This window comes from Sardina pilchardus, chromosome 16, assembly GCF_963854185.1.
Source record: "Sardina pilchardus chromosome 16, fSarPil1.1, whole genome shotgun sequence".
Lineage (NCBI taxonomy): Eukaryota > Metazoa > Chordata > Actinopteri > Clupeiformes > Clupeidae > Sardina > Sardina pilchardus.
In genome coordinates, this window is record NC_085009.1 from 10,230,205 (window position 1) to 10,245,165 (window position 14,961).

Below are 14,961 nucleotides of genomic sequence, written 5' to 3' on the forward strand. Positions count from 1 at the left end.
ATCGATTCGAATTGAATATCCCCGTTCCAAATGTCTCTACTGTACATGTTTCGCAGACGTGAACGACTCCTCAAACTTCCTCGTTGCGCGCAAGTTTTTTCCACAGCAAACGTGATAGCCTACAGTACCTTACTCTCTCCCCCAACACGCTCGTGTGTCTCAGGAAAATATAGGTTAATGTACTCCGACGTGTTTTGGATCATCTTAAGGTTTAATGAGGACAGTGCTAGTAGCCTATATATATATATTTTAACTCGTTTCGGACTCTTTTTGATGCAAAACAACGCATTCCTTGACATATCTCAGGCAGCATGACGTCTAATGCCTTAATTAATGCCTAAAGTTGTTCACCTCTGAATATTACTCACAGACATTGCCATGGGAAGTTAATATGTCTGTGAGTAACATAATTGGGGATTAAAAACTATTCACAAGCTCTCAGCAAGTGAACATTACACGTAGGCCTACATACTTCATAACACATTTTGATTTCAAGTGGGGGGAAAAAATCACATTGGACATGAAAAATAGGTTATAAAGTCTTTTATTTTAAAAAGTGTTCCTTTCACACACAGTGTCAAGCCTACAAGGAAAGGTCCTTTATTTCAGGTCTGTTTCCAGCACGTTTCCATTTAGTTAATCATTGCACACCAGCCAGAATTTAAATAAAATAACAGGCGTCATTAAATTCAATCAATCACTGAAGCCTATGAGAACAAGAATGAATGTGTAGGCCTAGTCTTCCGCTCTTGTGAGTTCCATGTCTGGATCTTGACCTTGTTTGTCTCACTCATTTTGGGTTTCTTCTTCCACCTTTACACTTGAGGTAGGTGAGAGTTCTGAGTGGGATGGCATCTACCATTGGATAAGGAGACTGGCAGCCTGCCCGATTGGACTATCAACACATTTGTATGTATGGCATCGTCATGATACTGCAAGGGAAACTCATACAAATGATACAAACACACTCAGATACAACTCATAGACGTTTAGACACAAACACACAAACGCATACGCAAACACACTCTCTCTCTTTCTCTCTCTTTCTTTCTCCCTCTCTCTCTCGGTCTCTCTCTCTCACACAGACACACTCTCTCTCACACTTACACACACTCCGCAACTTTACCTAAATTGCACAGCAAAAAAAACACCCAAGAGCAGACAGCAGAGGGAACAGCAAAGCTGCTTGAGACTTCTCAGTCTTACCCCTTGCTCACATGACCTTGAAAAAGCTAAACATCCGTGCAGTGGCCTGACAGTCCCCCCAATGCAAAGAGAGACCCATCTTCTGGAGGTTCTCACATAACCCTGTCTGAAGCGAGTGTGGCGAGAGGTCGTACTGCACTGTACTGCACTCTGTACTCTCTCCAGAAAACGCGAGACGGACAGTGTCAGTCCTCCAACCTTCCACTTAAGACCTCTTCACCACCTCATCCATTCATCCATCCCTCCATCCATCTTTCCCCATCTCTGCCTCCTTCCGTTCGTCTGCTGGTCGTCTAGTCATCTGCGGCTCCTCCCGTTTTGCTCAGCTGTAGTAAGGATGTGTTAAGACAGCATTACTACATCTTTTAATGGCACGCCTTCACATGTAAATGACATACAGTAGCAGGGCGTTGAATATAATGAATGAGATAGAGTGCTCAAAATAAAACTTTAAAAAAAAATGTGCTTACATGCTGATGTGGAATGTTCATCGTTGACAAGATGACAGATTATGTGGGGGAGGAAAGAGAAAAGTCAACTAGGTTGCAAGGTTTCAAGAAAAGGTCATATATCGCCCCCTACTGGAACAAAGTTATAGTTGCCCATTATGCTTTATCTGGCTAGATGACAAAGTAGAATGTTAATCTCAAATGATTGTGATTTCGCAAAGCAAAGTCTTAATTTACCTTGATGACATCTACCCAGTTCCAACCTCGAGGAAGCTCTCCTTTATTATCTACAGACACAGAAGTAAAAAAAAAACATCAGAACACAATTCAGTGGTAATCTAGCAGACTAAATTCCACTACATATCAAATAAATGCTACATTAACATTGTAGTATAGAGCGAAAAATACCAGAAAAGTAAGTTGTGCATATGCAAATCATGGCTGTACCTGTACGTGAAATCATCTTCCTCTTCTGTGCTTTGGTCAGCTGCTCTTTCTTCTCCTTCTTCTTTACAGACACAGGACTCGAGGTGTCATTGCTGGGGTTGAGAGTCTTTTAAAACAGATGTCAAAATGACAAAAGATTAATAACAAGATGAAAAAAGTTATCTAAGAGAGAGAAAGAGAGAGAGCGAGAGAGAGATCAGCAGACACAAGCAAAGCAACATGAAACAAACAGCACAGTGACTGACCACTGCATCCTTCACAGGCTGGTGATTCTCCATCAGATCCGCCTGGTTTTCTTTGGCCCATTCAAACAGTGTGTACATCATGGCTGTTCCCAGGTTGGCCTCCACCTGCTCCTCTAGCTTAGAGATGATCTCCTGCTTTGTGGTTGGAGATCTAACAAACCAGCAGGAAACACAGGTACCGGTAGGTAAGTCAAAATGTATCATTTTTACAACACTCTGCAAATTGATTGGTGCACAGAGTGGTGTACATGATTTATATTTTAACATCAAAGTAGGTTCATATCGACACAGTTATGCAAGAAATACAACTGATGTAGACAGAATAGAACTACACAAGCATATACAGTAACAACTTGTTAAACGAATCTGACAAAGTGTACTGTACTCTCAATTATGTTGTGTTGATCAACTTAGCTGAGAAAGTGACTTACATTCTATTGTTGAAAAAGGCTTGTAAGGTTAATTGAGGGGCAGTTTCAGGATATGTCTCCGGCCATGAGACGTCCAAAAGAAAAGCTTTGGTGTCTTCCTGATCTCCTATCTGAAGAGAGAAGGTACAACTGTTACTTGGAACACAAGTAATGACCACCTATACAGTGCACCTGTAGATGTATCCTACTATCTTAGTGCAGCAGCTCATGTAACAACATAACCTGGGAGAACCTGTTAGCAAATTTCGATTTCAATAGAGATTTGGGACTGAGTCTGGTGTCTTTACAGAGATGCATAACAAAATCACACATCCTATTGAGTGGTATCAACAACACAGCATATCCGGATTATTAACATTAGCAACAGGTTCCGGTGGCACACAATGGACTGATGCGACTAGCAAAAATTACTCACTCTAAACTGGAAAGACGTCGGACTGAGTTCCTTGAAGCACTCATCTCCTTCATATATAGAACGAAGAGCTTCCAGCTCCATCTGTACAAATGCAACATTGAGTTAACAAGAACATGTTGACAATCCCCTTCCCCGAAATTAGCTGCCGGCCTATTCTGTATGGCGTGTACAGTAAGTGTTACAGTAATGTCGTTGTCTATGTACTTGTACTCTGCACAATGACAATAAAGTTGAATCTATTCCAATCCGAAGCTAAACCAACCATCAAACAGTCAACCAGTGTTAACCAGTGTTAGTTAAAAAAAAAAAGAGGCAGCAACGCTAGCAGAGCCCGTTTTGCTTGCATGGGGAATGCTAAGGTACCGTTATCTCTTGGATAACTTAGACCTATGCACATTTACTGTTGAGGTTGGTAACAGATCAGTTGCCTATCGAGTATGATACATCTGAACATCACAGGTCCAGTCTGCTTGAGCTACCTAGCTGGGTTAAGTTATTGCTAACTTTCGTTCGCGTTAATCACATGGGGGGACAAGATGAGACAGTTTAAACCCAACATGGGCTAGCTGGCGTATGACTCATACAAAACCAGTAAAGTGATTCAAAATAACGATTCATTGATATGGTCAAACCTACTTCTGGGTGACATTACGCTGAGACTGTAACGTTAACTAGTTCATAAGTGTCGTGTTAGCAAGCTACAAATACGGATGCTGTTCTCGTAAGCTAACTAGCACGGACGAACGACATGGCTTAACATATTCGTGCAAATTACCTCTTGATCTTCATTGGCAGACATTGTTTTTTTGTTCAAACAACCGAACCAGACAAACACCTCTTGTCAAATATCCCTACAATTACTAGTATTACTGTGTCAACCTGTCATACTTGAAGTAGAAGAAGTTCTTTACTACTACACAAAGGCGCTCGTGCAACGTCAGTCACCATGATGTAAACGCAACCCACTAAACTCATCTCATCCCAGGTTAAAGGGACTCATTGCTGCACAACGTATGCGCAGTCTCTTGACATCTTTCGAGTTTGCCATAATAATGTAGGTTAGCCTATTTGCTTTTGATAAATGATTAATCATGAATCCACTTATGTGATTAAACATGCCGTAGCATTACAGATTTTGTATTATTTTGTGGAGAAAGATCGTGTCCCTCCCTTGGGAACAACAACAGATCTGTAGTCTCAAAAGGCCCCAGGACGTTATGCCCGCAAAATATTCACAAGGGGGAGCATGTGATCCACTTTTAATTTCAGTTCGGGGTTGGATTGCTTCCTGCGTCTACTCTGTAGATCATGGGTAGGATAGCCCACCACTGCCTTGCCTAGTCATGGCATAGGCTAGATGTAACTGATCACTAATTGGTCATTCGGTGTGACAAGGTAGCCTAAACCAAATCTCTAAGATCAGTCTGACCTAATTGCCTGAACGCAAAACATGATCTTATCTTAATACTTTAATTCCCCAAGGCCCAGCCTACTATCTGGCCATTTTTCACAGATAACCTCTGAGTTGATGTAGGCTACTGATCGAGATTTAGACTTGAATTTCAGGACGCGCGATATCCTCCATACCAAGCCAAGCCATCATCACACTATAGCTGATCCATTTGGATGGGCCGGCAGCCCCCCCCCCACCAAGCTCCATCACCGGTGTAATCACCCCTGAGATGATCGATTGATACGGTCAGGCAGCTCCACCAGGGCAGCGTGTCTCAGGAGAGCTTTTCTAGACAGTCGGCTCTGAAAATGAAGATTTACACAGCAGGATGATCAGCACCGTGTCACTTTGTCATTTTCCTGCAGTGCAAATAGGCCTGATGTGGCATACCCCCCCAAAAAAACGCAGGGCCCATTGGTAGGCTACATGCACAACCCCCCAATGGATTCTGAGCTCATCTGCTCCACTGCAAATGATGATGTTTCCCTGGTTGCGGTTTGATTGCTGTCAGGTTGAATTTAATGGCCAAGGAAATGCTTTCTTGGATTGATTTCCATTGAGGTCTCTGTTATTTTGTAGAGGTTATTAAAGTAAAATCATGCACATCAGTTGTCAAGCTCTGCAACCAAGATAAATCTGTTCATATCAGAAGCTGTTTTTCTGGCACACGGGCTCCTATGGCCAACGTCTCACAGCTCTCCCGAAAAAGAAAAAAACATCCCATTGAGTGAAGTGATTTAATGACTTCATTTCCAACTGGATGCAAACTCACTCTTAAATATTACTTATTTAACAACCAATTATGTGAGGGCAAAATAGACCAACCCCTCTCTAGGATGGAGTCCTGTGGAATTCTACACAGACTGCTCACAAACCCCTCCAAACCCCCTCTCTCTCTTTTTTTTGCCAGTTTTGCACCGGGAGACATTTCTTATCGGAGGCATACGTAATGAGGCGTCTTATCTATGCTTCGTGTGCGGTCCCATGACATGCAATGACCCCTCTCCAAATGGATGGTGTGAAACACAATTACTAGAGAGGCTGAATGCAACCTCGTTATCATCCTCTCACAGCAGTTAATTAAGTTATCCTCTCCCCTCTCTTTCTCCCTCTCTCTTTTTTTTTGTCATTTTTTGGCCACAAACAGTGGGGAGAATTCCTCATTTCTCACAAAGGCCCAGGGCTCGCTCGAGGGACACACATACACACACACACACACACACACACACACACACACACACACACACATTCCTCTGTGAAAAATGTCCCTGTTTTATTTATCAATTTGAACCCACCACTGTAGGGCGTCTCATTTTTAAAAAAATAATTGAGATAACACACACAGACGCACACGCACACACGCACGCACACACGCGCACACACACACACACACACACACACACACTGCCACTCTGTCAGTGTTGCTCATGCATGGAACTAGGCTGAAGCAGCGAATAGGGCTTGCTCCTTCACACACAGAAACACACACACACACACACTCACACACACACACACACACACACACACACACACACACACACACACACACACACACACACACACACACACACACACACACACACATTTCCTCTAGGGGTCTTGCAATTCTCTGCAGACGTTCTGTTATTAGCATGAGTTTTAGAGGAAGGAAATGATGAATGGGGATGTTTTTATATGTAAAGGCCTCCCTTCCTCCACACGCACACACACACTTATATTCACACACACACACACACACACACACACACACGCACACACACACTTATATTCACGTCCACACAAACATAACCTACATAGCCATGGCAACGGGATCCTATGACCATATGCTTCTCAAATCAACAAGTCCTGTTTTGTTCCCCCACTGGGGACTCAAAATATCAAGAGCAGACGAAGGAGAAGGGAGAAGAGACACTGACTCCTCCACAGGACTCTCATCGCTGTCTGCTCCCAAACCAAACCATGAATATCAATTCAGTAACTCTGGTATGGATTTGCAATGGGTAAATGCTCCGGCGACAGCAGGGCATTTACCCATTTCAAATCCACTCTCCCTGTTGCTGAAGCTCAGTGACCAGCCCGTCACAGGGACATGAGCACCCTCAACAAGGAGGCAATAAAAACAACATGGAGGAACAAATCCTCAGCATTACCTGCTTCGCCTGGTTGGAGCCGTCCCCCGGTTTTTATTGGGTGGTGTGTTTACGAAGCACACGCAACATTAAACACGTCATCGTTGACACTCCCTTACACACACACACACACACACACACACACACTCTCCCTCACTCTGTATCTCTCTCTCTCTTTCTCTCTCTCTATCTCTCTCTCTCTCTTCCTTTGCCTTGCTTCTTTCGTGCCTCCTTGTGTCCTGAGCTTTGTCGGCGGGGGTGTCGAGTTCCTGAGTGCAGCTTTTGTGTATCTCCATAAAACCAGCTTGAGGACCCGGGCGAACCCTTCTGTTCTGCCACTTATCTTGCGTCAGGCGAGCCAGCTTAGAGGGGGCATTGTTCTCTGTGATAGGGCTCTACCCTTAGGGCCCACAGCAGACCCAGCCAGTTTCTCTTTACCGCTTCCACGCTTCATTACGAGCCATATCCCCCCACTTGTTTCACTCTGTCAGTGTCTCCGTCTCCCTCTCCCTCACTCTGTCTCTCTCTCTCTCTCTCTCTACTCCTCCTCCCTCTATCTCTCTCTTTATTTTTTGGTCGTGCATCCTACTGTTTGCAGTGTCTGCAGAGCGACATTCGTCTTGGAAAGTATGCCATTCAGTCATGAGGAAACGGAAAGCGCGGCCTTTCCAAAAAGGCCTCTCAGTTCTATCTGTTGTTGTTTTTGTTGTCCATCTTTTTGCCATGACTGTCACTTCTGTGGCAGGAACTGCCATCAGGCAATAGAGGGAAATGGATGAATTTGCTCCATGCTCGCTGGTTGTTTACATTCACCATGTTATGTCAGTTTACCGAGAAGAGAGTGTTTGCAGTATAACATGTTGTATGTGACATTTTGTATTCCTCCATCAAATGAGTCAGTCAGTTAATGAATCCATTGATAATGAATAGTCTACCATTCACTGTGATGGTTGCTCTGGTAATAAACAGTTTATAACAGTGTTACAACAATTCATAAAATAAAGCAACCATTTGTGCTGCCATATTGTAACATTTTACCTTTTTGCCTTCAGCGGGCCTCCCATCAGCACACACAAATGCACACACAAATGCACACACACACATGCACACACCCACACCCACACCCACACCCACACACACACACACACACACACACAAACACACACACACACACACACACACACACACACAAACAAGCACATCCCATCTGCCAAAATGATTTAGCGGTTGGTCGGGGGCTCTCTCTCTCTTCCTCTCTGTCCTTCTCAGTCTCTCTTCCTCTTTCTCTCTCTCTCTCTCTCTCTTTCTCTTCCTTCCCAAAGTGTGCAGAGCCTCTTTGTTATATTTGGCTCCTCTCTCTAACACTATCTGAACCCACTCGCCAGGTAGACCAGACAAGCTGAAATGGACTGTGTCCATGGAGCCCTTGATATTAAAAATTTAATAGTGCAGGAAATCAGAAGCCTGTGTCTCATCGATTGCTTATCGCCTCGTGGACTGATGGAGGCAACAGTACAAAAGCACAAAATCCCAAAGAACAGCTGACCAGGAGTACAGTGTGAAACCGAAATCCCCCCAAAAAAGGTCCTACAAACACAAGGACAGTGAAACCTTCAAATGATAGATAGATAGATAGATAGATAGATAGATGACAGATAGATAGATAGAAATAAATAAAAGAGAAGAAGAAAGAAATGCTTGTAACAAAAGTACAAGTCTATTGGGAGTCTATAAAGATTCAGATTATATCATTGTTGGATTAACTGAAGTGCTTGATGAAAATGGGTATAGAGTTAATAGATCTCTCCCTGTCAGTCCTCGATGGGTCTATTATATATATGACTACACAGAATGTAATCACAATGGTGGGTTATTAAGAGTGATGTACAATGGGAGGAACCCACATTATGCCAGGGATGAGGCTCTTGATTAAATTGTTCCATACCACAGAAACTGGGTGTGGATACATGCTCACTCACTCTCTTACACACGCACACACACGCACACACACACACACACCTCAGTGGTATGCCCATAGGAGGATACTGAGTTATGTCCGCACATTCAGGATATTTAATTAAATAAATCTAACCACTGATGTACATTTGTGCATGTTATGCAATTTGGGTTTTAAACTGTTAGATTGTTAGATATGCACATAACTAACAATATGGGGCCCAGGCTACATTTTAGAGTATTAGGCTGCCACACTGACAGTTTTACTATGTCTAAATGCAATTATGGATACATTGCTGTTTTAATAAACCCAACTCCACATAGCCTCAAGTATCACCAACTAATTGACTGGCTATTGAGACTTTGAATATCATTTAATAAATTCTGCAGGAGAGAGAATGGAAGATCCCAACGAGAGAGAAAATCCAGAGGAGAGGGGAGAGAGATCTGGAAAGCATGCACTACACAATTGGTAACAGCTTTGCACACATGTGCACACACCATGTTGCCACACAGCATTGTAGACACACACACACACACACACACACACACACACACACACACACACACACACACACACACACACACACACACTTTTTTGATCATAGAGTTCTTGCCACATAATATCTCAGGCTAATCAGTCTTGAAGGACAAACAACTCTCTTTAATCTGTAGCGCAATGCATGAGTCAGTCAAATTTCCATCTGCGTAAAAGACAAAAGGGTTATCAGAAGGGGGTGACCGGAGAAGGCCCCACCACTTTAAGATTCACAAGACAGGAGCGATAGGTCAAGCTGTTTAATCTCTTGCATGTAAATGAGCAGTTGAATGATGTGCATTTGATCCCTGACCCGCAGTTTAATTCGGACGCGTGGTGACATTCAGGTCTGATGGAGTTTGCTCTCCGCCACACGATGCGACGCGTTGCCCCGCAACTATAAGGACAGGAACTCTTGTAGAGGGAATAGATGAATCTAGCTCGGCACTAGCGACAAGCTTTCCATCTTTCCACTTTTTTTTTCTCTTTCTATTTTGGCTTGTGAGTGCTTCTGAAGGCCCCTCTGTTAGAAGAGGGGATTTGCTGCTTGAGCGAGAGAAGTTCACCCCTTTGGTTTTCCCCACTTTTAACCCACCCCTCCCAACCCTCCCCACCGTAAGCCAACTGAAATAGAGCAGTGGAGTGAGAGGCGAGAGGCTATAGTGGGAAACGAGGGACAAAATGTATGAGAAAACATAGTGTCCAGAGTCCTTTAAGCGGGCTAAAGGACTGCTGAGGCGGTCAGACAGAAAGGGACACATTTTTCCCGATGAGGGGTGTTAAGTCTGCTTATCCGTCCCTCTCTGCCACCACAAATCCGGACAATAACTCCAAAACTTCTGAGGCTTGAGAGTGACAGTGACACAGCGAGTATAAAACATTTACAGGAAAAAAAAAGAAGAAGACAGTTCTGGCCACCTTCCTGGCCTGGTGACACGGTCCAACTGCTGGCAAAACATCCCATAATGGGGTTTTAGCCATTGCTGGGCACATGGTTTTAATATGCTGCAGGAAAAGGATAGGATTTTTTTTGAGAGAGAGGATCAGGGAGGGAAGAATTTATTCTGTGCTTTGAGATATAGGGATGGCAAACAAAAAGCTGAGAGCACTCATAGTCCAATTCAATTTGTCTCCCTCCCCACTGAAGCTGAAAGAGAGCAAAGAAAAAGGGAGAAAAGGCAAGCCCTATACCAGACAGATAAGATGTAAAGGTATAAGACACGGTGTGGTGTCTGCTCTTACATCCAGTACAGTGATATTGAAAAGCACATCTTGCACACAAAAACATTATTCGTGATGTAATGTAATGGCAAAAGTTTGACTAGGCCGCGTCCAATGAATTGGATTATGGAGAAACATATTTCTTAATATAATAAAAACTCTTCCTCAATAATACATTCGAACCTCTCAGAGAGTAATATGCTTTTATAGTCCTGTTTTCATTATCGCTGCTGCCCAAGGCATCCGAGACTTACGTCATTTAGTGTCTCCAAATTGTGAAGGGGTAGGTCTGAGCGTTAAGAGTAGGTCAATGAGTTTCTGTGGTGTGTTATCTTCCCCAAATGCAAAAGCAAATGCAACAGGTAAAGTAACACCTCTCTGAGTTGGTTGACTTTGTCATATTTTCATGCCAGTTTGTTGATTTGCCTTTCAGAGAATCACTTGTAGGCATATGAGGCAACTGACAACTTTGCCAATGTTGCCAATTCCCTCGTGATAAATTATGATAATTATATACCTATTATGATGTATTGCCAATATCCAACGTAATATGCAAAACCACATCAATCATGTCAGATAAAATCATTAATCACGAGCCGCGCGTGTTTGTTTGAATAGATTTGTGTTTTGTGCATTTATCATTTCCCCTGCATATGCATGAAGGCATACACACGATTAATCCAAACAAGTGACAAAGAGAAGTCTTCTCGGCGAGTGCCGGTTAATCCCTCTTTTGTCAGGGCTCTGAACAGTCGCTTGAGTCATAGCTTCATTCAAACGTCGAGCAGCAGAGCGTGCGCATGGCTCGAGCTACACACTTGCAATCAGATCCATTTCTTGTTTTCACACGCTCCGCTCCCATATCCAAAGAAGACGAGGCGGGAGGGGGGATCCGCGCGAGTGAGCCATCGAGAGCCTTGGAGAACGGACCACGGTTCCGACCGCGACAGGGATGTATAGCAAACACCGACAGAAAGATGGCCAATTTTCATCGCTACAATGCAGACATTCGCTAATAATGTTGTCGCTGTTACTTCTGAACGCCGTCCTGCAGAGCGCGAGTGGAGACATTCGGGAACAAGGTAACGTCAAAGAGGGAAAAAAGAAAAGAAAAAGAAAGGGCATGCTGTAGTCCCCGTAACCCACTTGGAAAGTTGTCCAGTTTGTTATCTACCAGTTGCGTGTGCCAGCATGCGAGTGATTTGATTTAGACGTGTTCTACAGAGAAAACATTTTGTTTATGGTTGTGCCTCGTTACTTTCTGGGTTGCTGAGTAAGTCTTTGTTTTCTAAAACACTCCGGTCCAAACGACTCGTAGCCTACAGACTACAGCGAATCTCCTTAAAAGGACTGGAGGCGAATCGAACCAACTGACAGACTGTGTAGGAAGAAGTACATGCTACATTACGCAAGATAGCCAATATGATATCACTGCGTTTTAAATAGACAGAATAGGTTATCTTTGGGTAGCCCACATCCTCTTACAGTATATCCGCGTAACTGTCTGTTTTCGCCTTAAACCGAGGCTACTAGAGCGCCTTTTACCATTATAAGTGTAGTAGGCAGTTTTTCTGAAAGTTGCCCTGAAGCAATGACGTGTTATGACAACTAAAATTGTCCTTGAATTCAATTTAATTGTCAAATGTAAATGTTATTAATGAAACGCATGTCTTAAAATATGTAAATAATTCCAGTCAATAGGCCTATCCGCTGCGTATATGGCATCTGATGCTGATGATGCTGACGATTATTGGTTTTATTGTTATTATGGCTTGTGTGTCCACCGACTGGTAGGCTAAATCGCATTGGTTGTTGAACTGAATATGCAGCATCACAAATGTTACTGGGTTGACAGCGGTAGTGGCACGAGGGCAGAAGGGCACGAGGTTATCTTCCGCGAGGCTTTTCACATTTTTGTACACTTCAGAAGACTTGATCAGTTGTCTAAGCTTAGGTCTGACGCAACCTTATGAATGCGATGGTAACTTGTAGACCGTTAGGATCTCGTGTCAAGAGGCCTAAATGTCGCTTTTATAGACAATCTTTTTTTTCTCTGTCGGAGAAGACACAAGCGAGCCTGTCGAGAAAAGGCAGATGTCATCTGTGGAAATGTTCCCTAAAGGACACGGGATACTTTGGACATCCAGTGCTTTAAAGCTTGGCTAATCTAATTCAAAGAAACATTCAACTCCCATGTTCCACTCCACAACTAACTGTAACCCACAGTCCTTTGTTTTAAAATGTTGTGTAACCATCTTCTTAGGCGAATCTATAAGGGGCGTTGTGAAATGCCTCATCTGTAAGATTCCTAAGGCTATATTTTACAACAGAGACTCGCGAACACCCAAAAAACATCAAGTGTACATTGTCCTCAAGTCTCAAATAGATGTTTATTTGCTGACTTACAAGCTCTCAACACACATCTAACCACACATCTAGCCTTAACAGATAGGTGTGTGGTTTTTTTTTGTTGCTTGGTTAAAATGAGGTTAGCCATGTACTGTAACCATGTCCTCTTTGGAGCTCCAAGTGCTGTTTTTATGTAGACTTTTGGGGAGTCTGAGGAGACCTTTGTTTACTGTACATAAAGCCATGCTCCAGTAGCATACAGGCAGAGATTTGGCCAGGGACTTAGAGACTACAATTGAATTTGTCTGTTTGCCTTTGCTCAGTAGCCATCTAATGCATTTGAAACAAGGTTCCATCATGAGATATCATCTTTGACACAACACTTCCTCTCCTCCCCCCATAACCAAAACGAACAAGAGACAGCAATGTGTGTGTGTGTGTGTGTGTGTGTGTGTGTGTGTGTGTGTGTGTGTGTGTGTTTGTGTTTGTGTGTTTAAGTCTGAGGCTTAATCCAAGAAGTGTCTTTGCTGGCACGGCTCATCGTTGACTCTCTGTCTCTCTTTGTGCGAGTGTGTGTGTGTGTGTGTGTGTGTGTGTGTTTCTCTTTGTTAGTTTGTGAGGCTGTCTTGCTGCTTGATTTAAACTCTCGAATGGCTGAGTTGATGAAAGCTGGAAAGCATCTGTGTTTGTGTGTGGGTGTGGGTGTGTAGGTGTGAGTATTTGTGTGTGTGTGTGTGTGTGTGTGTGTGAGTATTTGTGTGTGTGTGTGTGTGTGTGTGTGTGTGTGTGTCTTTAGGTGTGAGTGTTTGCGTGTGTGTCTGTCTGTCTGTTTATGTTTGCGGGTGTGTATGTGTGTGCGTCGGGGGTCAGTGTTATGACCAGATTTATTTTGGATGTGACAGCAGCACTTGTGCCACCGGCTCACTGGGCCATCACTCTTAGCTGCTCCCTGCCTTGTTTTAGAGGCTCTCTCCATTCCGGCTCCGGGTCGGCTAAGTCCTGCTGCCTGCATACTTGGCTATTCTGGGCCATGATTGAGTCGAAGAAGGAATGTGAGATGGGAAGTCTTCTCTTCTCTTTCGGATTGTGTGGCTTTGTGTCCACACAGATGGATGCTGTCTGAATGCACTCACAGAACCGTGGACACACACACACACACACACACACACACACACACACATTCAGGCATGAACAGACACTCTCACTACAGATACACACACAGAAGGGCAAGTTCTGTACACGCAATACACACAAATGTAGGCTTACTTAGGGGACACAAATATGCATGTACACACAGACACACACACACACACACACACACACACACACACACACACATAGACTACACACTATTATTACGTTAGTTCTAGAAAGCTAGACCTCCATTAGCGCCCTCTCTCTAAATGGACCATTTTTTTCTTCTCCTCTTCTTTCAATTTCTCTCTCTTGCTGTGTCACTCTCTCTCTTTCTCTCTCGCTCTCACTCTCTCACTCACACACAAGACACACACGACACACACACACACACACACATGCACACACACACACACACACACACACACACACACACACACACACACACACACACACACACACACATGCACACATACACACACACTCTCACACTCATACTACACACACACATACACACACACACGCACACACACACACACACACACACACACACACACACGCTATCTCTCTTTCTCTTCCTGTGTTACTCTCTCTTCCATTCTCATTTTCCATCTATTGGCCTGAATAATATATTTATTTCAGTTAACCAGAGATACCATCTCAATAAATCTAATTGGCGTATACAGTATACAATCTTTCTTTCTATTTCTCATTTTCCCTCTCTCTCTCTCTCTCTCTCTCTCTCTCACACACACACACACACACACACACAGTGAGAAAAGGGGCTGCTCCTACAGTGAGCTGATCTGTTTTTTTTTGGTCCATTCAATTATTCATTTATGGGCCTTATTTTTATGCAACACGGGCTTCGTGCGGTGATGATTGAGGCTTATCTCCACTTATTTATTGAAAAAAAAACCGAATTGCATGGCATTCATTTCTGTCATCCATTTTAACATAGCTGCTGTAAATAGCCGAGATTTGGAGT

At 43.5% G+C, this 14,961-nt stretch overlaps 2 protein-coding genes across 2 annotated transcripts in view; one reads left to right on the forward strand and one right to left on the reverse strand.

The window, feature by feature from the left end:
• Positions 1-528: 528 nt before the first annotated feature.
• Positions 529-4,145, reverse strand: rwdd (RWD domain containing 4). Its single transcript, XM_062516927.1, has 6 exons — positions 3,969-4,145; positions 3,194-3,274; positions 2,779-2,888; positions 2,348-2,498; positions 2,103-2,208; positions 529-1,942 (listed from the first exon to the last, which is right to left on the reverse strand). Exons 1-6 carry the CDS (start codon positions 3,990-3,992, stop codon positions 1,884-1,886), a joined length of 531 nt encoding a protein of 176 aa, XP_062372911.1. The 5' UTR covers positions 3,993-4,145; the 3' UTR covers positions 529-1,883.
• A 7,164-nt stretch (positions 4,146-11,309) lies between these two features.
• adam19a (ADAM metallopeptidase domain 19a) overlaps positions 11,310-14,961 on the forward strand; it is a gene marked incomplete in the record, with an annotated part of 124,521 nt that continues 120,869 nt past the window's right edge. The window contains 1 exon segment of the mRNA XM_062516852.1: positions 11,310-11,572. Coding sequence (XP_062372836.1) covers positions 11,443-11,572 — 130 coding nt within the window.

Excerpts from the sequence above, each read along its gene's own strand:
- rwdd (XM_062516927.1), bottom strand. The coding sequence starts at position 3,992 with ATGTCTGCCAATGAAGATCAAGAG. Across the intron at positions 3,275-3,968 it reads CTGCCAATGAAGATCAAGAG|ATGGAGCTGGAAGCTCTTCG; the intron begins GTAATTTGCACG and ends GCATTTGTACAG. Across the intron at positions 1,943-2,102 it reads GAAGATGATTTCACGTACAG|ATAATAAAGGAGAGCTTCCT; the intron begins GTACAGCCATGA and ends CTGTGTCTGTAG.